Here is a 24,144-nt window from a genome sequence, read left to right on the forward strand (position 1 = left end):
AGTGCATCGACTCTTCTCTAGATGAAAGCTTTCTGCAGCTCCTCGTTTCGCCGATCACGATGTCTGTAGCGGTCTCCATCGCGTTCTCTGCTCTTGCTATGAGCTCGTCGCTTGTCGCTGCGATGCGAAGACCTATGCTCATGCCTGTCACGGCTACGACTCCGGCTCCTATGGCGATGCCTCTGGCGCGCGGATGAGCATGCCTCCTTCTTGGGTGTCTGATGTTCGTCGTCGTCGACGTCTCGCCTCTTCCTTTTGAGATGTCGACTCCTCCTCTCCTCCCGCTCTTGGGCTGACCGTAGCTCCATTAGCTCACGGTCGCGTTCTGCAGCCCATTGCTTCCTGTCCTGCTTCGACTTCTTCAGCTGTGTCTGTGCTTTCTGCATGAATGCGAAAGGGTCGTTCGTCGATATGCGCGCCTGCTCCCGTTCTTTGCGACGCGGGTCCTCGTTTCCCCAGACGTTTTTGTTTGTGTAGCCTTCATAGAGTGCTAAGTCCTGTTTGTCTCCAGTGACGGGTGCAGGCTTTTGTACGGCAGCGTACCAGGGTCGGTTGACACCACCCCTTCCTGCGGCATTGGAGAAGCGCATTGTGAATTGGTCTTCGATGGCCTTGTCTTTCTTGCGTTTTTCCTTTTCTGCTTCGGCATTCCTCTCGCGCTTGATGGCCTCTTTCATGTCCACCGGAAACAAGTCGATGTGGCCGGCGTGGTCCTCCAACGGGGCATCGGACGCAGTGCTCCGTAGCTTCAGCACTTTCGCGTCTGTTGCCTCATCTCCAGGTCGAGCCGTGATGGACTTGGCCATGCGTATGTCGGCGTCGGTATCATCCTCACCCGCAAGCCTCCTCCTCTTTCTGTCATGACCGCGTTCATCCGTGTTGCCTGAGCGTCGTGATACTGGCGGCTTGGTTGGTTCTTCTTCCGGCAGTGGCGGGGGCGTCCGGCCTCGAAGGATGGCAGCACGTCGCTCGGCGTCGAGCTCTTGCTTGCGCTGGTCATCAGCGGCTTCGCGGGCAGCAGCGGCAGCCTCGTCGGCCTTGACACGCGCGATGTTGTCGGAGTTGTAGACGTTCCATGACTTCTTGCCTAGCAGGTGCCTGTGGGGTTGTAAGCGACCGTGGTGCAAAACGTGTGGCGATGGGATACTTACAGAGGCATGGCGACGAATCTCAAGGACACAGAATCAGAGAGTGAAGTGTGCCGCACATGGTCGGACTCGCAGGCTTCTTAACTGTGGGCAGCGAGGTCGGGCGCGGAAACATCGCGGTACCCGTCGACGCGAACGGGAGCTGCCTTGCATTAGCGTCAAGCGGGGAGGGCAAGCGCAAACCATGGTGTCTGCCTTCATCCCAGCTCCCCCACACTGCTATTGGCATAGACCAAAAAGGCGACTGGGGCTTTTTCCCAAATCTATCGCCTTCACGGTGTCGATCTGGTCTCGTTCTCCTAAGCCAGCGCTTGTAGCAATCGTGTCGTTGCTTCTTCCTAGCGTGCGCCCACTCACGGAAGGTTGTCCCAACCTCTCTGGGCGCGTCGTCTAGACCTCTGCATGAGCTCCCAAGACGCGATCCCTGCCTACATAACGGGACGTGTAAGACCATGTACTACTTGCAACTAAAACTTTGCTGAAGACGCCATCATCCACGCCGATGCTTGCATCCTCGTTCGGTACATCCTAAATAATCGTTGAGTGTTGCTTTTTGGCTCGACTTGATCCTACGGCACTCCTCTTCCGAAACGGAGACTTTAGACGAAAAGCACTTCACCTTCACCATGCCAACCTGGCTCGTTCACGGCTTTCGGTGGCCCCGCGCCCAAATTCGGATCCATGTCATTCTGCAGAATCTCGACGATGCTGCCCCAGAATGGCTAATGGCGCCTGCCACCACGGCCTGTTTGATGCAGAACTTCAAGAGCCAATGGCCCCAAGAGATGGCTGCGCTACCTGATTTACGCTTCATCGAACAGTACGATCCCGATGATGTTACCGTAAAGGATCAACCATACGCATATGTGTGCGATGTTGTGCATGAGATCAGACTCGGAGCAGATGTGGAGGAAATGAGGGGAGCGGGGCTGGGAGATGACCAGTGGGCGGCCATTGCAGACCTCCGGGACAAAGTGGCGCCAGGAGAGAAGTTGGGCTGGTTCGTAGTTGTCAATGGCGATGTCGAGAGATGGGCTCCACCGTTGGAAGAGGAGGACGACGACATAACCCCAGAGGCCAGCCATGTATCAAGTCACAGGAGCAGCATGGCACAGTCGGATTCAACCCGCAACAAGGAACAAGAACGCCCTTCTTCCAGTCGGAGTTTCAAGAAGTGGTTTGGAGGGAAATTGAGGAAAACGAAGAGGTAAGATGAGCCATAACAAGATTGGTGCACACGTATGCTGACCTGTTGTAGCGGAAGGAACCTGAGAGGCGATACACCAGAGGAGCCGGTTCCACCATTACCGCCAATGTCACCCCGCTATGCCCTTCAAGCTTCAAACGGAAAGGCGCCCGCACAGAAGAAGACGGCATCGTAATTGCTGATGATAGACGAGTTGATGAGCATGGTGTATCACGTGGTAACCAATAGATACGCGTGTGGTTGCTGGAATACCTAGGTACTATTTCGCGCAGCAGTTTGTAGTCAGAATACAGATAGTTCTTTTATTCTGTCTCCAACCGATGGCCTGGGCACACAGCTAGCTGTAGCAAGGCTTACTCACAGCCACTGTGCATGTCTCTTACTGTGTGTGCCCGTCGCAAACTCACCTTTTGGGTTAGCGTTGGCTGAGCTTCCGCGCACGTGACACGCGATTGCCTAGCTCAAATTATTATCCAAGTCGCGACCAAGCATTCAAACACGCCGCCTCGGCACCACTGCCACACATTTTACTGCTGATTTCACCAGGGAATTCCTCACTCGCGACCGCCGAGTCTGTCCCTGTAATACCGCCATAGTTTCCGCTCGACCGCTGCTCCGTCCGACGTCGTGAACCTTGCGCAACTTGCGCCGCGCTCCAGCCAGAGCCTGCAACTACCACTTCTGGTCAACACCCCCAGAACCACCGCCAAGATGAGTCGACGCGACTTCCTGTCGATGCCCGCGCCCGAGAACTATGTGGCTGGTCTCGGAAGAGGAGCCACTGGCTTCACAACGCGAAGCGATCTCGGTCCCGCGCGGGAGGGTCCCTCGGAGGAGCAGATGAAGGAGATGCTAGCAAAGCGTGCAGCATCGCTAGGCCAGGCAGCTCCCTCGGCGTATGGCGTCACCGAAAAGAAGGAGGAAGAGAGGGATGAAGAGGAGGATCGGTTTCAAGATCCTGACAATGAAGTCGGTCTTTTCTCAAGCGGCATGAACTACGACAAGGACGACGACGAAGCAGACCGCATATACCAGGAAGTTGACGAGAAGATGGACAAGCGACGCAGAGCCAGAAGGTTAGTACCCCCACTTTCATTTACCCTATGCCCCTTCCCCTCCCCTCTATCGTTGTTATCGAAGTATTCATCGTGTGTTTTTCCACGAACAGATACCGATGTCCGCCCTAGGGAAGCTCGCGAGCAACAAGAACGAGACGAATACGAACGAAACAACCCCAAGATCCAGCTCCAGTTTGCCGATCTAAAACGAGCCCTCGGCGGCGTATCCGAGGAAGAATGGGCAGCCCTGCCTGAGGTGGGAGATATGACGGGTAAAGCGAAGCGCGCACGTGAAGCCCGGTTGGCAAATTCGAGGTCCTACGCCGTACCGGACAGTGTTTTGGCCGCGGCATCCAAGAGCGGCGAGCTTGATACCACGATATCGTCGGACGCTGACGGCATGACGACGAATCTCGCAAGTATCGGAGCTGCCCAACTGTCTGCCTTGACTGTACGGCTCGACACAGCAGCAAGCGCCCCTGGCACACAAACCACAACGACCTCTGGAACCTCGACGTCTGTGGACCCCAAGGGATACATGACGGCGCTCAACAAAAAGGAAGCTATGGGCGAGGAAGTTCCAGTTGAGGACATCAACCGCGCGCGCGTACTGCTAGAATCGGCTGTCAAGACTAACGTACACAATGGTCCGGGATACGTTGCGTTGGCGCGACTCGAAGAAGTGGCCGGGAAAGTTCACACAGCCAAAAAGGTCATTGCTCGCGGGTGCGAACTTTGTCCCAAATCGATAGTCGTTTGGGAGGAAGCGATCAGGCTGAACAAGGACAATCTCCACAACGCCAAGATCATTGCTGCCAATGGCATCAAACAGAATCCCAAGGCCGTGAAGTTGTGGCAAGCCGCAATCGATCTAGAACAGACTCCGGCGTCTAGGAAAAAGGTTACTCGTCAAGCTCTAGACCACAACCCTCAAAGTGTTGAGCTGTGGAAGACCCTTATCAACGACACGGAAGAGCTGGACGCGGTCCGCTTACTGTTCGCCAAAGCTACGGATACTGTGCCTCTTTCTGAGGAACTATGGATTTCCTATGCCAGGGTCTCTGAACCGGAAGACGCGCAGCAGATTCTCAACAAGGCTCGCAAAGCCATCCCTACCAGTTGGGCCATCTGGATACATGCTTGTAGGCTACAAGAAGAGCTAGGCAAAGTGGACATGCTGGACATGATCATGACCCGAGCTGTCAAATCTCTGATTAAGGGGAATGCTATGATTAAGCGTGAAGAATGGCTCTCTCAAGCTGAGATATGCGAGGAGCAAGGCAACACTGGCACGGCTGCTGCAATTATCAAAGCGACTGTGGGCTGGGGTCTCGACGAAGATGATGAGCGTCGAGACGTCTGGCTCGAAGATGCCAGGAGTGTCCTCAACAGGAACAAACCGGAAACAGCCAGAGCCATTCTCGGTTTTGCTGTCGCCATCTTCCCATACAGTACAACGGTTTGGCACGCGTCCACCGATCTCGAAAAGCATCATGGTACAACAGATACCCTCCTCAGTGTCCTAGAGCGAGCAGTTAATGCCTGTCCCAACTCGGAGTCACTCTGGCTGCAATATGCCCGAGAGATGTGGCAGTCAGGGAACCCTGAAGGTGCCCGCCAAGTACTGGGTAGAAGTTTCGAAGCTCTACCAGGCAACGAAATGCTGTACACTCGCGCTGTTGACTTCGAGGTCGACGCTGGCAACTACGAGCAGGCACGCAGCTTCCTGCAGATCGCTCGTGAATCAGCTGCTACCGACCGCATCTATATGAAGTCTGCTGTCCTTGAACGACAGTTGGAGAACTACGAGACGGCGATCGACATCTGCAACCAAGGCCTGCAGAACTGGCCGGGCAGCTGGAAGTTACATGCCATCAAGGGTCAAGTTTATGAGCAGCTATCGAAGTTACCGGAAGCTCACGAGGCATTCAACATTGGTACACGTGCGGCACCAAAAGCCCCAGTCTTATACATCCTCCTTTCCCGATTACAAGTGAAGCAAGGCGCAGTCGTCAAGGCCAGATCAACACTAGACCGTGGCCGACAACAGAACCCAAAGAGCGCCGAAATTCTCCTAGAGCAAGTCCGTCTCGAGCGCCGCGCGAACAACACAAGCGCCGCCCAACAGCTCATGGCCGGCGCCCTACAACAGTGCCCCAACTCCGGTCTACTATGGGCAGAGAAGATCATGCACCTCGAAGGCCGCACCCAGCGTAAACCCCGCGCCCTCGAAGCCATCAAGAAAGTCGAAAAGGACCCTCTCCTCTTCGTAGTCGTCGCACGCATCTTCTGGGGCGAGCGCCGTCTCGACAAGGCCGCAACATGGTTCGTCAAAGCCGTCACTCTTGACAGCGACTACGGCGATGCTTGGGTCTGGTACTACAAGTTCCTGGAACAACACGGCACAGAGGAGAAGAAGGAGGAGGCGCTTTCGAAGGCGGCGATGGCTGAACCTAAGCATGGTGAGATCTGGCAGAGCGTGGCGAAGGATCCGAAGAATGCGAGGAAGAGTGTTGAGGAGATTTTGAAGATTGCTGCGGCGAAGGCGGAGTAGAATGTCGCGGTTGAGGGAATATTTTATGAGTAGTTCTGTTTCTGGAGAGTTTTCTAATCCCACAGCAATTCCATAAGAATTCCCGGTTCTGTACGCTTTCAAATGCATTTGGCCCTAGTCAGGTGGTAAATCAACATGGGCAGACTCAATTGACGCATGTGTCCTAATGCATTCACGAATGCGAGCTCAGTCATTCCAATGAAAAGACGCTTATGTAGTCAAGGCAAACAAGGATATCTCATTCTTCTTGTTGATATTATCATCAACACGGGTATAACGAAGTCGCAGATGAGCGCAAAAGCAAACCCATCAAAACTCAACTAGAAACTCCCCTCCACACGACAACAATGCGCAAAGGTGAAGATTGCAACAACTCGTCGTGCTCACATTAGGAAGACGCTCACGTCCTCATCACATGATCCTTCTCCACAATCTTCTTATCCTCTACACCAGCAGCACCACCCCCACCACCAAGCGGCTCATCAACATAATCCGCATGCCCACCCTGCTCATGAAGTTCAAACAGCGGCTCCATGGGCGCGACATCCTGACGCAAAACACGCTTCTTGAGGTACCACGGCAACTTCTTCGTGTAGTAAGCCGCGAACTGGCGGTTACCAACATCAAAGACCGTGTCCAATTCCTCCAGCGTGAGCGCCTTGGTCTCAGGCAAGAGGAAGTAAGCGTAGAAGAAGCCGAAGAAGTTCCAAGCTGCGTACCAACAGAACGCACCGGTTGGCGTGAAAGCAGCCTCAAGAGCCGGCCACGTGAGGGAGAGGATAAAGTTGAAGCCCCAGCAGGTAGCTGTGGCGAAGGACATGCCGACGTCGCGGAGGTGGAGTGGAAATGCTTCTGCGGAGTATGTAAAGGGCACGGGGCCTTCACCGGGGGAGTAGACGGCCATGAAGACGTAGATTGCGGCGGCGATGGATCCAAGACGTTGCGGGGATGGCGTGCCATCGGGATTCTCGGGTAGGTAGAAGGATAATCCGCACCAGAGAAGACACAGACCCATAAGAGGGAAGGTCGTAAGCAAGAGGTTCCTGCGGCCGAATGTATCGATGGTGTAGATAGCTGGGATCGCGAAGAGAAAGTTCGTTACGCCGGTGCCCATGGATACGAGCAAGGCGTTGGTCTCGGAAAAACCGGCGGATTCGAAGATGGATGTGCTGTAGTATGCGATGACCTGAGACTACTGTTAGCGACTGAGATAGCAAGTGAAACCGAGGGATCTGGATGTGCGTACGTTGACTCCACAGAATTGCTGCATGAACATGACGAAGAAGGCGCTCTGTGCGGCGCGACGGTTGCGGCGGACAATGAAGAACTCTTTGAACGGGTTTCGGCCCTCGCGTTCTGCGTTTTCAATCTCAAGAAGCTTATACGCGTAGTACATATCGCGTGCAGCTTGGATCTTGTGCGCGCGTAGTCGACAAAGTGAGTTGAACGCCTTGTCGTATTTGCCTTTCTCCATGTACCTTTGGTTCAGATTAGCTCAAGGCAAGGCCAAGGAACCGCTGGTCGGAAACTTACCAGCGCGGCGATTCAGGGCAAAAGTATACTTGCACGCAGACAATCATCGGGGGAATACTGGTTGAGGCCAGCATCCACCTCCATGGCGAATTCGGGCCGCCAATGATTGTAACGTCCTGGAATGCGACGGAGACGATGAAACCCAGCATGATTCCGAAAGCGGTCCACATTTGCCACATCATGGTGAGGGCTCCACGGATGGTCTTTGGCGCAGATTCGGCAGCGTAGACAGGCGTAGTCGAGGACTTTGCGCCGACAGCAAATCCGAGCATGAAGCGCGCGACAAGGAGGTTTGGCCCTATCGTAATCGTCAGCTCTCAGTTCATACGTCTATTGGTGAGTCTTTACTCACAGCTCTCAGCGGCCGCCATCCAGATACCGGTGATGAAAGAAATGATGCAAGAGATGAAGATGGTTCCACGGCGGCCAAAGAACTTGTTCAGGGGTGCGTTGGACCAGCATCCGATGAGACAAGAGCAAAGGTAAGGAGCCCCGTTAAGCAGACCTCGAAGCCACACCTGGTCCTCTGTGATTCCGAATTCTCTGAAGTAGAATCCCTGAACAAGATGTTAGTAGCGGGACGTGATGAGATGGGAACGGCAAAGCGACTGACCTGAGCACCGTTGACAGCCGTCTGGTCCATTCCTTGCACAATGGCAGATCCAGCGCAGAGCACAACCAAGAAATACAGCATTTTAGGTTGAGACCACCGATGGGTAACCTCGTGTCGCAGCCAGTCTTTCTCTTCGGTGGACAGTTGATTGACGTATTCAAAACCATCGTCTCGTTGACCTACACGAGCAATGAGGGCGCCCTTGCGGAACTCGTCCTGGTACTCCTGTAGGCCCTTCTCAACACACCACGCGTCGACGTCGGCTAGGACATGTTCCTCGCTATAACCGGCTAGGGGGTTCCTGAGCTTTGCGGCGACCGAAGCCTTTCGCTGCGGAGCAGCGCCGGCATGTTCATGATGCTGTCCGGCACCAAAGTCGGACTTGTCACTGCCCGATGATGAGAAGTTGGGCTCGGTAGCCTCGATGTCTGGCTTTCGACGAGACATGGTGACGACTGATCCTAAGTATCGCGTCTAGATAGGATCTCCTGGGGGGGAGTGGAGATGCTGATCGCAAAGTGGAGGAGTAAAGAGACACACGACCAGATGCCTGGGAACCATGACAGGACTCATTATATAGGGTATCCGGGGCACAGTTTACACCCACATTTTCTCCATCAAAGAGCGGGTCAAATCCTGCACCAGGGTGACAATCCCCATGTTTTCTCCACACCATCCTTCTCCGTTGCACTGGTTGGCGTATGTAACTATACATCGAGATCAGACACGGGGCGGCCGCGCCGAGACATGGAGTTGCATGTTTACCCAAGATTAACCAAGAGGACATGTCTGGGACGATGTCATTGTGGGCACACGCGCTTGTTGGTTTCTCGGCGGAAGCTAAATCTATACTTGGCAGTGGAGCGCGGCAGGGCGTTCTGGGTAGCCAAGAAAGCACGTGAAGTCTCGTCGTCGCTCGCCTGAACGATGTTGAGCATTCCGACCAATGGGGATTTTGTCGGTAAACTTTGAGGGAACAACGTTGTGGTGAACGATTGCGACGCCACATGACGAGCTTGGCGTCAAGCGGAATCCGCACTTGGCAGGGCGCATCTTTACCTGAAATGGCATCCCGTCTTATCGACTATCGGCACCCAGTTCCGGCCTCGACTCAAGGCTGTCAGCGCTCTGCATGCTCAGAAATAGTGAGCCGGAGAAAGTAGCGTAGAGAAAGTTTCGATGGGTGATAGAAAGGATAGTATTCATTGCTGGCTCGTAGGAAAATACGATTGTGACACTTGGAACCTGGAGGCCTGGAAAGTGAACAAGAGATTTGTCTTGGAAGAGTGTTGACGAGCCGTGCGAACCGCTGAAAAGCCTGGTAAGCCTGAGCTTAGTAGAACACTTCTTTCGATAGTATGAGGCTTCAGTCCACTTGGGCATGGGTCCACGCGCCGCGCAGTAGCAGATTATCCATTTCTTTGGAAACCGTCTCGTTCGAGGCCTTGAGCTTCAAATAGTGCTGGCTGGTCCTACGTTCGTCCTCCACCCAGATATTAGTGCCATTCGGGAACAGAAAGTTGTACCCATTTTCGTTGCCGTACTCGAACCAACTGCTCAGGCCCCTGCCTGCATACACCATGGTCAAAAAGTCCCATGAGTATTCGGAGCGGTTGTAAGACCCCCAGTACTCCCAAGCCGATTTAACTGGGTCATTCGGGGGTCCGCACACAGTAAACCGTGCGCCCGACAGGACTTCGACGCCCACCTCTGCGCCAAGGAAGGTCATCGGAACACAATCGGGCCATGTGTTGATGACGTGTGGTGCGTTCTGAATCGCGAAATTGTACTCCGCATCGATGGCTGGCTCTTGCGAGTAACCCCCACCCATAACGACCAGTTCCTTGACCTTTGTCTTGACAAGCTCATATCCATTCAACACGGAGTATTCATCACTGGTCGTATTGAGGAGACCAGACAACGATCCCATGAAACCAATCGACACGACAGTCACACTGTTGTTCTTCGCTTCTGCCAGCGTCTTCCGATAGAGCTCTACTGGATCCCAGGTCTTGTTAACCTGCCCATTAGGCACCGAGCCGCCGGACCATCCAGCAGCGACCTTGCTTGTATATTCTCCTCCGAATGGCTCAGGCGATGTGATGTTCGTGTAGGGTCTCGGCAGCCCAATCGGGACGGAAGAGTAACCGTAATGGTTCACGATTGCCGACGCAGCGAAGGCAGAGTACGTCGAATTGACGTTGATATTTACCGCAAGGAGGTTTGTATTCGGTAAAGTGCACGCGAGCAGTAGGGCTGCGGTATCACTGTTGCACTGTCAGCTATGCGTTCAGATTTTACGTGGTACAAGACACTTACTCAATAGCCTCAAAAAGATCAGCATCCACAAACAGGTTCTTGGTCTCTGGTGTTACACTCGACGCGACGGAGATTGCAAACGACAAGACTGCAAGCCAACAGGGCAGCGCGAAACGTGGAAACATGGCGTCGCGGACTCAAGGCGATGGAAGACAGAAAAAGAGGCCGGAGAATGTACAGAGGCTAGCAAAAGGCGTAGGGTTGCGAATGTGGCGGGATTCCACCGTGTACAAGGAGGAAATACTTAACCTTTCAGTCTACTTGACTACTGCGGTGCGACGCCCCGCCATCGGATCTCCACAGTGAAGGACTTCGGCGATTAACGGCAGTCGCCGATTCTTCATTGTACAGTAGTGCGCAGATCAGATCGAATGAAATGTCGCGATCGTGGTGTACAACATGCGGCGTGCGATAAGGGCGCGTGTAAGGGCTTGTCGCGTTTAGGCATTTCGGTGCTGTCCCAGACGCGCACTTGAGGTGACCGGGGATGTCTTTTCCTCGTTCTCTTCATTGCGCTCTTGCTGTGGTACTGTGATGTCGTGGAGCTAATGTGGTGGTCGAGTTCAGATGACGTGACGAGATCTGTGACGATCGTATCCGCCAGCTCGGAAGCTACGAAGGCATCACTAATAAGGATCAGCATTCGTCGGTTTCTTCGGCAAAAGATACTTTGCAGGCCATTCTCCAATTTCGCGACACAACTGCCAGAAAACTACAGATATGCACAAACTCGCAATTTACTTGGCCGCACCACTGCTGGGGTTGACTGCCGCTTATCGCGAATGTGCCGACGCGAAAGACGTCATCGCCAAGCTCCACCTCGAGCCAAACCTAGAGAAGGGCTACTTTCGACAAACCTTTCAAGATGCCAGTACCATCGGCAATCGCTCATACTCAACCGCCATCTACTACCTACTCGAAGGCCAATCTGGTCCATCTTACTGGCATCGCGTTACCGATGCTGTCGAGATATGGCACTTTTACGCTGGCGCCCCTCTGAAGCTGGAGCTATCGTGGAACAACGGCACTGCGACTCAAGAGCAGATTCTAGGTAGCGACATCTTCAGGGACCAGGCTCCGCAGGTCATCATCGCAGAAGGCCAGTGGCAGCGGGCGACTAGTCTAGGCAACTGGACGCTGGTAGGCACGACGGTAGCACCTGGCTTCTCGTTCGATGGTTACGAGTTGCCGGGACCAGACTTCACGCCAGACGACGGCCATGATACCCACAGTCTATAGCGAAGCAGGGACACAGACACGCCATCGAACCTAAAGAGGCTCCATGACCTCTAAGCTTGCCACATTGTCGACGCAAGGCTGCCGATGATGCCGAAGTCCGCTAGGCTCACCGACTTATACACCACGACTCAGTTCGACAATTGCTCGCAAGCCCAGGCTTCGTAGACGTTCGCACGAGAAAACATCGAATTTAAGACGAAGACGTGCATGACTGCGCACGTTTGAAGCCCTATTTGGCTCGCTCCATGTACCGACATTTCTAGCTGCAACATCCATAACGTCTGACCAGAATTCTCTAGCATAACTACACTACGGCCAGTACGGTTTAAGAAAACAAGAGAAGGTTCAGATGTTTAAGTTCTTACCTTGTCAGGACACAGCGGGCTGATCGGAGCGCGCATAATGTCCGTTGGATTGCCCGCCGCCGGACTTCGCTTCCTGGCGGCATCCAGACCTTGCATTACGCGACAAGCTATCCAAAAACACCACTGCAGGCCCTTGCTATGTTCATGGAAGAGGCTTGTCCTGAGGTCTTCAGATGCATCAGCTGCGGCGCGCCTACTCATGGTTTATCTCGGATTAAGCCATGCGAGCGAGGAAATAACGGAGATAGGCAAGCTTACACACCAAGACTTACCTCAATAGTATCAGATGATAGTATACAGACTACTGGTATCTCCACGTGATGATGCAATCTTCTCCTTACGTTCCGTTCGCACCCCCGAGGGTCGACCGCTGTACTCCGCTCGCGCAACGCAGTCATTCTGATACCGATCAATCTACCATAACACACAGACTTGATGGTACGCTCGTTGAACTGTACGTGGCGTCAGAAGCTACTACCTGTCGAAGCAATACTACCTTCTGGTATCTCTAGTTGTATGTACGATTTAAACAACATGCTTCCTGGCATGAACGTTGACAAGTCGTTATTTTCGCGCCACTTCAGCCTTTTCCAAAGTTCCTACTACAATCCGATGGTGGCTCACGGCTGAGTAAGCTACGAAATACGGACAAGGGGAGCGGATTGGCTGCGGACTTTGCGCAAGCCACGACGTGTGATCTAAGCGTAACTCCTCGAAATCCTCTGCTGTCCAGTTGACAGTTCGAGCACTGGGTTGCCGCATCCTTCCCGCCGCCTGATGCAGATACGGTGTGCCCTAGTCAGGAGTGAGCGATCAATACCCATGCTGACTGTGTTCGTGTATGACTACGAGGTCATCCATCTCCATCACCGTTTGCCCACATTCACATTCGAGCGAGGCGTTCCAAACAATACGACATCCGAATGTCAAATCTCCGTTCTTCGCAGCTCAAAATCATACTATCATTATCTTCATTCGTGGACATGGCGAAAGGGTGGGCCCGTATTCCGCCATGGCGGTTGCGGAAGCAGTCGAGTGAGCAGAAGGACTTTTGATCATCTGTGCTGAAGCATGAAGGCCGTCTATCATGGAATCAGATATAAGAGTTCAAACGCTCTGCTCCATTGCTCCACAGCAGCATCTTTGGCAGCGTTTCCGCTTCGCACTGTTGTCTTCTTTTCTGTCGATCTTTATAACTCAACACTCGTTACTTCCATCGCATTAAGTCAAAATGAAGTCTTTTGTCGTCCTTGGGACGGCTCTCTTGGGCCTTCTCGTTCCAGTAACAACCGCGATAGCGATCCCGTCTGAGACCACTGAGCTAGCACCTTTCACGCCAAAACGAGATGGCCTCGAGGAACGTCAGTCGTCATCGGCATGTGTCAACGGTCCCACTACGAGGAATTGCTGGACCAATGGATTCAACTCTTCTACGGACATGTACACCTCCTGGCCCAATACCGGCGTGGTTCGCTCCTACAATCTACGCATCGAGAATACGACTTGCAACCCTGACGGTGCTGGCTCAAGGGTTTGCATGTTGATCAACGGAAGAACTCCCGGTCCCACCATCGTTGCCAACTGGGGTGATACTATCAGAATCACTGTTCGCAACATGCTTCAATCCAATGGCACTTCCATCCACTGGCACGGCTTCCGCATGCTCAACAAGAACATCCAGGATGGTGTCAACGGGGTTACCGAATGTGCCGTAGCACCCGGTGACCTCAAGACGTACGAGTTCCAGGCAACCGAATACGGCACGACATGGTACCACTCACATTTCTCGCATCAGTACGGAGATGGAGTTGTCGGAACATTCATTGTCAACGGTCCTGCCACCGCAAACTATGACGAGGACCTTGGAGTTATGCCAATTACAGACTGGTTCTACAAGACCGCCTTTCAAGCAGCGTCCATAGCATTCCAGAATGGGCAAGCTGGATTGGGTCCCCCTGTACCTGACAACATCCTGATCAACGGCACTTCTAAGAACGCAGCCGGAGGTGGTGCTTACAATCGAGTGACGATGCAAGCGGGTAAGCGCTATCGTCTGCGACTTGTGAACACCGCAGTCGACACCAGCATGACTGTGAACCTCGATGGTCACCCTTTCCAAGTCATTGCAAACGACTTCGTTCCCGTCGTTCCATACAACACCACCCACCTTCAACTTGGTATCGGCCAACGTTACGATGTGATCATCACTGCCAACCAGACAGCTGGAAACTACTGGTTCCGTGCTGACGCTAATGGCCTGTGCCAGTCACGCTCCATCCTCCCAGGACGTGCGATCTTCACGTACCAAGGCCAGACAGTGGCCGATCCCACCACAACTGCCCCAGCCAACCCCTTCACAATCTGCGCTGATCCAATCACCACCCCGAAAGTCGCAAAGAACGTACCCAGCACCACATTCGCCGCCCAAGCCAAGAACCTCCCCGTCGCTTTCGGCCCAGTAGCAGCAAATGGCAACACAGTCCTCTGGACCATCAACGGCACTTCCATCATCATTGACCCCGGAAAGCCGACCGTCCAATATGTCGCAGAGAACAACAACAGTATCCCGCAATCTTACAACGTTGTGCAGGTACCATCGACCTCGGCATCCACCTGGACTTACTGGGTCATCCAGCAAGCTGTAGGCGCACCACCCATCGCCCACCCTATCCATCTTCACGGCCATGACAGCTACGTCCTCGGCGGCGGTGACGGTCAATTCAGCATGGCAACGCACTTCAGCTCGCTACGCTTCACCAACCCACCCCGTCGCGATGTCGTTCAGCTCAGAGGGAGTGGGTGGCTCGTTCTTGCATACCCGACTGATAACCCCGGTGCTGTAAGTAAACACTCCTTATCCCAACTATCCCAACCATCCCCCAATATCGCCACTGAAATAACAATCGCTAACTCCCTCCCTCCAGTGGCTCATGCACTGCCACATCGCCTTCCACGTCGGCATGGGCCTCGGCATCCAGTTCCTGGAGCGCAAATCAGAAATCAATCTTCCGGCTGCTGGCTCTGAGTGGAAGCAGAATTGCGCTAATTGGGCTGCGTATAAGGCTGGTACGACGGATGTTTGGCCTCAGGATGATTCTGGGCTTAAGAAGCGTTGGCCTCCTCTTGTTGAGGGGACTTCGTCGTTTAGGCTGGACTAGGCTGAGAACTGACTTGTTCTCTCTTTGCAGGAGACTCCGAGGACTAGCAATGCTTCGTCCAACTACGTGCGGTGCGATGCTGTTCCACTCGCGAGGTTTGCTGGTAGTGGCTCGGCTCTCTTTGCTTTTTGCGTTCGATTCTTACGCTCATTTAACATTACTTTGGGTTTATGGCTTCTTTCTCGTACATATTGGGTTATCGCTGCTTCCTAGCTGTTTGGAGGAGATAGTATGTAAATATTTGGTGCGCTACTTCTACTTTCCTTGTATATATAGCAATAACATACCTTTCGCGAAAATCCTTCAACTTGATACATTAGTTACACAGGCCAGCAGCAACGACGCCTTGACGGGGTCCGTTCATGCCACGTTCTTCGGGATCAGAGCGACGAGACAGAGTCTGGTGTATAGCTCCAGAGGGGCGGATATTTCACGTGCTCGATACTTTTCAAATATGCGTTCATATTATCCAGACAATCTGTAGTCTCTATATCTCGTGGTATCTTGCAAATTACACCCTCCACCTCCAACCGACTACCCGTAACACACCGCCACTCATTCCATTCATCGCCATCTCACCCACTCCCAGCAGAAGAAGCAACAGGCGTATTAAGCATCCCCGCACTCGCCTCATTCTCCAAACTAATCTTCATCTCCAACCAAGTATAAAAACTTGCACTCTTGCAAAAACTCTCATAAAGCCCATCCCTTGCCCTATGTCTCTGTAGCGGGTTCGAGCCGCGAAACTTGACACTCGTCCCATACTTGCTCACACTGCTCATCAGATCCGGAACGTGGAAACTGGCGTACCGGTTTGCGCCACCGGGCGTAACGACGTTGGACGTGGCGAGATAACGGTTGATGGGCGAGATAAACTGGGCGGTGAGATCCGCAAAGTGACGCCGGATGATGGGACCTAGTTCGCGGGTTTGGTCGCCGAGCTTGAGGAGGGATTCGATTTGCGATACGACTGCAGGGTCGGATTTTAGGAAGCGTTTCGAGGGCGTGTGGACTTCTATGCCACCGCCGGGGAGGTCGAGGAGGGCGTTGCGGCTGGATTTGTGATGCAGAGAGTGGTGGCGGCGGGTTGGGACGGGGCCGTCGAAATTTTGCAGATACAAAATGTGTGGCCGCGCTTTGTGGCTGGCTTCTGCGGCTGCGACGATGCGTTTGAGTAAGAAGGGGTTTGTGACGCCGATGATGAAGGAGGTTGGGGTGCCGCCGTCGATGCCGATGCTTTTGAAGTTTGCTTGCATGGTCATGTAGGGCTTTACTACGCCGGCATAGGGGACGGGGCAGATGAGGTCGACGAGGGAAGAGACGGCTTCGCTTGCTAGTTGGGGTGACTTTGCGATGACGATGACGCTTTCGCAGAGGATCAGTTTCTCGTAGAGAACGTAGAGGTCTGTGATGCAGGGCATGTAGTGCATGATGTTGTCCCAGGAGCCGACGGGTTCGTAGGCGTAGATGGAGAGGGGGATGTCGGAGATTAGTGGCGTGGGTCCTGGGAGTCCTTGGAGAGGGAAGGCGCGATGTGGTGCGATGTCCAGGGTTAACATGCTGCCCATGAAGGGGAGATCGTGACGTCCGAGTGCTGGGGGCGCCCATGTGTTCATCTGTGAGAATGCAGCTTCTAAAGTCGTTGGGTCACTGAGGGGTCCGGACTCTGTCATCTTTTGTAAGATGCGATGATGGAAGGAAGTGAAGTTGTGGTGGGAAATCATGACCAGTGTTCTTTGATTGAAGCTCCTCTTCATGGTGTCGTCGAACTCTTGGCGGAAGATACATGAGGCGTAGAGGGTGTCTGCGCTGCCATGAGGGGCATTTGGCGAAGTCAGTTTGATGTCAGGCGAGTTATTGGAGATGGCGAAGTCGTAGCAGAGGTCTTCGGCGGTCTCTGTGTTCTGTTGCTCAGGAAAACTAGATGCGACTTAGATTGTACCACTCGGAACTGGCGGACGAATGTACCTGTTGAAGCATATAGCACTCAGGTCGGCCGTTGTAAAGGGCACATCTGGAGGGTATAGAATCTCGATTTCTGGGCTACAAACTCAATACATTACTCTGAAGACATGGAATCTGGATGACCTACCCGATATCAACATTGAAATTACAGACTATGCTGTTGATGTAAGCACTCGTCACTCGGGAGACAAACTACACTTACAAAGCCACGGCCCAGTGCTTGAACCCGCCTGTCGCAATAGGCGAGACCTTGGGCTCCCTCAGTTTCTCCATGTCGTCCTCTCGCCGCGAGCGACGGTGGGGGTTCAGGAATTTGTTCTTGAACTTTTCCATGTCGACGCTGGTCGCACCTGACAGGGGCAGGTGAACCCAAGGGTGATGTGAGGCGGCGACGACGGCGAAGGGTGTTGGTCAGAGCGAGCGAGTGACTTGGGAAAACTAGGCGCCTAGCGGCAAGGGGAGCTGCCAATCGCCATGACACTGAGGGTCGTGAGAATGGGCAGAGGGCAGTCGTCGCGACATGCCTTGGGCATCTGCTCGGGGTTGCTTCTGGAAATGTCTCGTTTATCGGCGGGTGCTAGCGACAAGGATAGGCGGTTGTGTAGGAAGGCACGATGACGTGTGTGCCTTCCGTTAAAAGCGCAGATCCCTGTCGTGACCCCGTCGGCTCGAGCATCGTGGTTTACACCGTGAAGGGCTGCACGTTCCTCCTCGCCCTGCTTCACGACGCTCCCAATACCCCGCACGCCGTTAGTTGAAGATGCGATAGGCCGGCGGCTGCACCATGTAGACTTGTCCTGCCCGCGACCTCACCATGGACGTCAATATCACTAAAGCCCTCAACGACAAGCTCTACGACAAGCGCAAGAGCGGCGCGCTCGAGCTCGAAGGCCTCATCCGCGACGCCCTCGCCGCCCAGGACCACGACAGGATAGCCCGCATCGTGCGCCAGCTGTGCCAGGAGTACGCTTATGCCGTCCACCAGCCCCACGCCCGCAACGGCGGCCTGATAGGGCTGGCCGCGGCCTCGATAGCCCTGGGGCCGGTGCGTTACACATCTCATACACAGCTTGATATACCTACTGATATCTTCCTAGGAAGTCGCCCGCTATCTCGAAGAAATCGTCCCCCCGGTCCTCGCGTGCTTCAGCGACCAAGACGCCCGCGTCAGGTACTATGCGTGCGAGAGCATGTACAACATCGCAAAGGTCGCCAAGGGCGAGATACTCGTATACTTTAACCAGGTCTTCGATGCCCTGTGCAAGGTGAGAAGACCCATAATGTCTCCTACACCTCGTGAGACAAGACTAACACGGCCCGGACCGTCCAGATGGCTGCAGATTCGGAGCTCTCAGTCAAGAACGGCGCAGAACTGCTCGACCGTCTGATCAAGGACATCGTCTCCGAGTCGGCTGCCAGCTACGTATCTGTCCTACACGACACGCCCGACCAAGAAGATCCCGAAGACGAGCCCCACCCATTCGCTTTCAACCTCGAACGCTTCCTGCCCCTCCTCGAAGAACGCATCTATGTCCTTAATCCGTTCACACGTTCCTTCCTGGTAGCATGGATCACGCTGCTAGACTCCATACCAGATCTCGAACTCATTGCCCACCTCCCGCGTTTCCTCGGCGGCCTCTTCAGGTTCCTGAGCGACACCAACCAGGATGTATACACCATGACGCAGGCGGCATTGGACAGGTTCTTAAGTGAGATTAAGAAGATCGCGCGCATCAAGAAGGGCATAGCAGAGAGCAAGAGGAGCAACAGCAAGGACGATCGCAGGAACTCTACGGGTAGCATCCATAGTGGTAGCGAAGCGACAGACAGCACCCCTCTCGAGCTGGACGATTCAATCAACGACAAGGGCGAGGCAAGCGGAGAGAGCGGCTCCATCTCTGGCGACAGTGGAAAGTCTGTCAACGGAGACGGAAACTGGATACCTGGCCAGGATGTGCACGTCGACCATCCGAAGATTCTTGAGATCCTAGTCGACTTCCTGGTGCCCCCATCAGGTAAGTTCCGGGGTGGGTTTGGAAGAGAGACCAGGCTAATTTGTGTAGGCACAGAAGAAGAGCAGACCGAGATACTGCTCACCGCACTCCGCTGGATAGACAACTTCTTCGACATTTGCCCAGAGGACATCATGCCGTTTGTTCCCAGTCTATTGTCGCACGTCCTGCCGCGTATGTCGCACGACGTCGACACCGTTCGCAAAGCTGCAGTCAAGGTCAACGCCTCGTTGATGGACTATATATTGTCATTATCTGACGATAACCGCCCCCGCGATGGTGCTGCAGGTGGACAGATTCAGCTACCGCCTTCCCTATCTGAGCTAGGTAAAGAGCTCACCGGCACGCAGCGGCGCGATTCTAATCTATCTGGCCGATTGCTCAAGGCAGTCATCCGCGATCAAGCAAACAAGGCTGAATCGCCAGATGGCAAGGGTACGCGATCGCCCACACCGGCAGAGGAAAGAGGTCCATCCCCGCGTCCAATACCGGAGCTGGACTACCAAGCTGCTGTCAGCGCTTTGACGTTGCAGTTCTTGAATGAATACGAAGCCACTCGCGTTGCGGCCATAGCATGGCTGATAATGCTCCATAGAATGGCACCTGGCAGAGTAGGTGTGGAGTCAAAGACAGCAAGGCAATTACTAACAGTTTCTAGATATTGACAGTCGACGACGGCACATTTCCTGCATTGCTAAAGACGCTTTCGGACCCTTCAGATGCAGTCGTTACGCGCGACTTGCTACTTCTCTCACAGATTTCACTGCACAGCGATGATACCTACTTCACTTCATTCATGGTTAATCTCCTGAAGCTGTTCTGTACAGACCGCCGACTCCTCGAAACTCGTGGCAACCTCATCATTAGACAGCTCTGTATAACATTGAGCGCTGAGCGCATATACCGCACCATGGCTGATTGCCTTGCGAAGGACGAGGATGTCGAGTTTGCCAGTATTATGGTCCAAAATCTCAACAACAACCTCATTACCGCACCAGAGCTCGCCGACCTAAGAAGACGTCTGAGAAATTTGGACAACAAGGATGGCCAATCATTCTTTGTTATCCTGTTCAAGGCATGGTGCAACAACGCTGTCGCTACATTCTCGCTGTGTCTTCTTGCCCAAGCTTATGAGCAAGCATACCATCTGCTTCAAGTTTTGTATGTTCCTCAACGTGATATTGGATGGGCATTACTGACTATGGTAGTGCGGACCTTGAGATGACCGTGAACATGCTCATCCAGATCGACAAGCTAGTCCAGCTACTCGAATCTCCCGTCTTCACCTGTACGGCTCCTTCCCGCTCAATCTCACTACCTTGCTAACTGTGATGGTCAGACCTGCGCATGCAGCTCCTCGAGCCAGAGCGATACCCGCACCTCTACAAGTGCATGTATGGCCTGCTCATGCTGCTGCCTCAATCGTCCGCGTTTGCAGCACTCAAAAACCGTCTCAATAGTGTCTCGGCTATTGGCTACCTGCATATTGCTCCGCAACGCAGCAGCTCGACGTATGTGCACCCTTCCTCCTCCTCCCCTACCCTAAACCACTTGCGGCAAAAAAGCTCAGAAGTTGGCTCGAACAGCAGTGCTAGCAGCGGCATTCCATCCTCTGCAGGATCCAATGTGTCGACGTTCGAACGTCCTGGCCGCTTGAAGCCAAGGGATGGTCTGGGTGGCCCCGAGGCTGGTGGGACCGTTAAGTGGTCAGAACTGCTTGACAGGTTCAAGCAGACGCAGGAGAAGGCGAGACGCACTCAGCGGATGGCGAGCATGGGTGAAGAGGAGGAGATGCAGGAGAAGATGGGACCCAGGGCACCTACGCCAAGTGCACCTCCCAAGAGCGTTGCTGGGTTGAGGCCTGGCAGTCCGGCGAACGCAATGCGACCACCTCCCCAACCCGCGCCGCCGGGTCCAGTGCAGGGCCATAAGCCAAGGTCCAGTCTGAGCAACCTGGGACGATTTGCTGGGGGTGTAGCCGGACGAAGGAAGGACAAGAAGTAAAACTTGAGACTTATTTCTAGCTTGTGATTTGTGCGTTGGCGCGGGGGGACTTCAACTGCATTGCAGGCGTTGTTTGGGCAGCAGTAATGATGGGTATTCTTCCAAGCATGAACTGGCGTAATCTGAACCGTATCTTCAACGATGCTTGCCCTTTCTGAACCTGACTCCATCCACGTCTTTCTCTTTCCACCCTGTCGTGTCACCCTCCTTGTCATCGTCCTCGCCCAACACCCATGTCTTGACAATCTCCTTGATCTCCGGCTTCTTCTTTTCTAAGCGTTTCGCTTCCCGTACCTTTCTCACGTAGCCGCTGTATACAGCTACCTCGGCAACTGCGATACCCAATGATCCTCCCATGCTCAGTCCCAGTCTACTGCCTACACTCCAGTGTCGCGCGGCAACCCATATGAATACTGCCACACAAACGACCGAGACCAAGATATTTATAATCAAAATGATCTGCCGATGAACTTCCTCATATGATAGCTCGTCTTCCTCGCTGGTGGTTTGTGTTGCTCCAATCGAGAAAGGCTCTGGGGCGCGGGGAAAGCGCTGGGAGAAGGATTCGCGTGTTGGCGGCGGGTGTAGCATACGTTCATAAGAGAGGGCTTCTTGCTCGGCGCGGAGACGTCTCATTAGGGCGTGGTATTCGGGGGTTTGCGTGGGTTTGGGGGGAGGCGGTGGGATGTATATTGTTGTGTTGTGCAGGAGGGCGGCGAGGGTCGTTGGCGTGGCGGATGAGGTGTCTTCTGTGGTCTCTGAAGTGTCTTTGGTGTCTTTATCGACATGCTCCTTCAGCAGCTTTGACAGATCGATCAACTGGCTATGGGAGATGGGATTCCCGACTTTGGGCTCCGCAAGCGAGGGCTCGTCGGCATGCTGGAGCTTTTCGTATTCGTCGGCGGATACGTCTTTGGCTTTTGCGACTGCCCGGACGATACCGGGAGTCATAGTAAGCAGGACCATGGCTGTGTGGAGTGTGTTGTGTAGACGGTAAGAAACAGCGTCACAGGCACGCGGCATCAACGACGCGACAGGGATGTGCGGCGACCGAGGGGAGCTAGCGTTCGGAACGTCATGGATATTTTGACTTCGACAAATCTAGCCGATAGCTGCGGGCGAACATATCACTAGCCCACTTCACCACCACCACCCACTCTGTGTGTTCCGAGACGCTGCTCCAACCCCTCAATTGCACCGTCTCTGCCCGTTTCAGACAAAGTTTCACGGCCCAACCCCCCATGACGAGCCGCACACCCCGGCTCGCGACGTCCATCGCGCGACAGCAAACTTCGTCACTATCGCACATCTCAACATGTCCGTACCGTAACGCCGCCGCCCTCGCCCGCTCAATACACACGCAGAAAAATGCGACACCAAGCCTCCACCACCCCTCGCGGCGGCGAAACCAGTCGTCCTGGGCCGCCGCCGCCCACGTAGCGCAAAACGTCATGTCGTCGCCGCCACCGGATGCGCCCATCAAGATGGACCCCTTCCAAACCGTCGCCCGCGAGATGAAATTCCTCACCGGAAACATACGATCCCTCCTCGGATCCGGGCACCCCACCCTCGACACCGTCGCAAAGTACTACACCCAGAGCGAAGGAAAATACGTGCGCCCCATGCTCGTCCTGCTCATGAGCCGAGCCACAGCCCTCACACCGCGGAGTTCGCGACGGGACTTGGGAATCGGGAGTCAAAGCGCGGATATCTCGATTACCAATCCACGGATCCTGGCAGATGAGAACCCAGATCAGAGTCCTATTAGCAGTATACGACATGACTCTGCGTATACGGCTGAAGACAGCGATATCCTCCCTTCCCAACGCCGGCTCGCGGAAATCACAGAATTGATTCACACGGCTAGTTTACTCCACGACGATGTAATCGACCACTCCGTCTCCCGCCGCGCCGCACCCAGCGCAAACATCGAATTCGGCAACAAAATGGCCGTCCTCGCAGGCGATTTCCTGCTCGGACGCGCCTCCGTCGCACTCGCCCGTCTCCGCGACCCAGAAGTCACAGAACTCCTCGCTACCGTCATCGCAAACCTCGTCGAGGGCGAATTCATGCAGCTCAAAAACACCGCCAGGGACGAGAAGAACCCTAGTTGGACAGAAGACACTGTAGCATACTACCTCCAAAAAACATACCTCAAATCCGCCTCCCTCATCTCGAAGAGCTGTCGCGCCGCCGCTATCCTAGGCGGTTCGAGTCCCGAGGTCGTGGAGGCGGCGTATCTGTATGGAAAGAACTTGGGCTTGGCGTTCCAGCTTGTAGACGATATGCTGGATTACACGGTTAGCGAAGCGGAGCTGGGGAAGCCGGCGGGTGCGGATTTGGAATTGGGACTTGCGACTGCGCCGTTGTTGTTTGCGTGGAAGGAGGAAAGTAGTTTGGGGAAATTGGTGGGGAGGAAGTTTTCGGAGGAGGGGGATGTTCAGAGGGTAAGTCTTGGAATATATGCCCGCATTGTGCGGGGCAGTTGAGAAGAGTGGAGTGAGTGCTAATCGTTTGACAACACAGGCTCGCGAAATCGTTTCTCAAAGTTCGGGTCTGGAGCAAACCCGCGCTCTGGCACAAGACTACGTCGACAAAGCCATCGAGGCTATCTCCTTCTTCCCCGAAAGCGAAGCCAAGACCGGATTGGTGGATATGTGCACCAAAGTCATGAAGAGGAGAAAGTGAACAAAAGACTCGGAATCATATAAAACGACACTCATCCAAAAGCAGCATCTTCGTTTGAGCCCATTTGCAGAATATCTGTATGAATACCATTTGCAGGTCGATACATGGCACGGTACGGCGCATTTCGCGATATGAGGACAACGGCATCCAGAATCTGACGAACAATGGTGGACATGTTTTACGGCATCGATGGTACTGGAGTGCTGGCACTACGATGCGGCAACTTTGCTGACGCGGGGTCTACTCGTTTCACGATCGATGCCTGGCGGAGATAACACTCT

General features: G+C 54.0%; 11 protein-coding genes across 11 annotated transcripts; 6 read left to right on the top strand and 5 right to left on the bottom strand.

Moving 5' to 3' along the window:
* Nucleotides 1–17: 17 nt before the first annotated feature.
* J4E92_010935 (uncharacterized protein) lies at nt 18–1,159 on the bottom strand (the record flags this gene model as incomplete). The annotated part of the gene is made up of 2 exons (XM_051502269.1): nt 18–1,098; nt 1,152–1,159. The coding sequence occupies 2 exons, from the start codon at nt 1,157–1,159 to the stop codon at nt 18–20; spliced, it is 1,089 nt and encodes a 362-aa protein (XP_051347494.1).
* Nucleotides 1,160–1,900: 741 nt separating this feature from the next.
* Nucleotides 1,901–2,530, top strand: J4E92_010936 (uncharacterized protein; the record flags this gene model as incomplete). Its single annotated transcript, XM_051502270.1, has 2 exons — nt 1,901–2,355; nt 2,407–2,530. The coding sequence occupies 2 exons, from the start codon at nt 1,901–1,903 to the stop codon at nt 2,528–2,530; spliced, it is 579 nt and encodes a 192-aa protein (XP_051347495.1).
* Nucleotides 2,531–2,557: 27 nt separating this feature from the next.
* On the top strand, nt 2,558–5,967 carry J4E92_010937 (uncharacterized protein; the record flags this gene model as incomplete). Its single annotated transcript, XM_051502271.1, has 2 exons — nt 2,558–2,562; nt 2,952–5,967. 2 exons carry the CDS (start codon nt 2,558–2,560, stop codon nt 5,965–5,967), a joined length of 3,021 nt encoding a protein of 1,006 aa, XP_051347496.1.
* A 400-nt stretch (nt 5,968–6,367) lies between these two features.
* On the bottom strand, nt 6,368–8,560 carry J4E92_010938 (uncharacterized protein; the record flags this gene model as incomplete). Its single annotated transcript, XM_051502272.1, has 5 exons — nt 6,368–7,153; nt 7,214–7,445; nt 7,501–7,798; nt 7,853–8,057; nt 8,114–8,560. The coding sequence occupies 5 exons, from the start codon at nt 8,558–8,560 to the stop codon at nt 6,368–6,370; spliced, it is 1,968 nt and encodes a 655-aa protein (XP_051347497.1).
* A 919-nt stretch (nt 8,561–9,479) lies between these two features.
* J4E92_010939 (uncharacterized protein) lies at nt 9,480–10,557 on the bottom strand (the record flags this gene model as incomplete). The annotated part of the gene is made up of 2 exons (XM_051502273.1): nt 9,480–10,380; nt 10,433–10,557. 2 exons carry the CDS (start codon nt 10,555–10,557, stop codon nt 9,480–9,482), a joined length of 1,026 nt encoding a protein of 341 aa, XP_051347498.1.
* Nucleotides 10,558–11,152: 595 nt separating this feature from the next.
* On the top strand, nt 11,153–11,671 carry J4E92_010940 (uncharacterized protein; the record flags this gene model as incomplete). Its single annotated transcript, XM_051502274.1, has 1 exon — nt 11,153–11,671. The coding sequence occupies one exon, from the start codon at nt 11,153–11,155 to the stop codon at nt 11,669–11,671; it is 519 nt and encodes a 172-aa protein (XP_051347499.1).
* Nucleotides 11,672–13,267: 1,596 nt separating this feature from the next.
* Nucleotides 13,268–15,194, top strand: J4E92_010941 (uncharacterized protein; the record flags this gene model as incomplete). Its single annotated transcript, XM_051502275.1, has 2 exons — nt 13,268–14,875; nt 14,961–15,194. The coding sequence occupies 2 exons, from the start codon at nt 13,268–13,270 to the stop codon at nt 15,192–15,194; spliced, it is 1,842 nt and encodes a 613-aa protein (XP_051347500.1).
* A 575-nt stretch (nt 15,195–15,769) lies between these two features.
* Nucleotides 15,770–17,492, bottom strand: J4E92_010942 (uncharacterized protein; the record flags this gene model as incomplete). Its single annotated transcript, XM_051502276.1, has 4 exons — nt 15,770–17,114; nt 17,163–17,237; nt 17,287–17,316; nt 17,362–17,492. The coding sequence occupies 4 exons, from the start codon at nt 17,490–17,492 to the stop codon at nt 15,770–15,772; spliced, it is 1,581 nt and encodes a 526-aa protein (XP_051347501.1).
* Nucleotides 17,493–17,973: 481 nt separating this feature from the next.
* On the top strand, nt 17,974–21,175 carry J4E92_010943 (uncharacterized protein; the record flags this gene model as incomplete). Its single annotated transcript, XM_051502277.1, has 7 exons — nt 17,974–18,204; nt 18,257–18,424; nt 18,490–19,174; nt 19,223–19,782; nt 19,830–20,332; nt 20,380–20,459; nt 20,511–21,175. The coding sequence occupies 7 exons, from the start codon at nt 17,974–17,976 to the stop codon at nt 21,173–21,175; spliced, it is 2,892 nt and encodes a 963-aa protein (XP_051347502.1).
* A 135-nt stretch (nt 21,176–21,310) lies between these two features.
* Nucleotides 21,311–22,141, bottom strand: J4E92_010944 (uncharacterized protein; the record flags this gene model as incomplete). Its single annotated transcript, XM_051502278.1, has 1 exon — nt 21,311–22,141. One exon carries the CDS (start codon nt 22,139–22,141, stop codon nt 21,311–21,313), a length of 831 nt encoding a protein of 276 aa, XP_051347503.1.
* A 275-nt stretch (nt 22,142–22,416) lies between these two features.
* J4E92_010945 (uncharacterized protein) lies at nt 22,417–23,863 on the top strand (the record flags this gene model as incomplete). Its single annotated transcript, XM_051502279.1, has 2 exons — nt 22,417–23,622; nt 23,702–23,863. The coding sequence occupies 2 exons, from the start codon at nt 22,417–22,419 to the stop codon at nt 23,861–23,863; spliced, it is 1,368 nt and encodes a 455-aa protein (XP_051347504.1).
* Between the last annotated feature and the right edge of the window lie 281 nt (nt 23,864–24,144).

This window comes from Alternaria infectoria (assembly GCF_024043175.1).
Source record: "Alternaria infectoria strain BMP 0036 chromosome Unknown scaffold_48, whole genome shotgun sequence".
Lineage (NCBI taxonomy): Eukaryota > Fungi > Ascomycota > Dothideomycetes > Pleosporales > Pleosporaceae > Alternaria > Alternaria infectoria.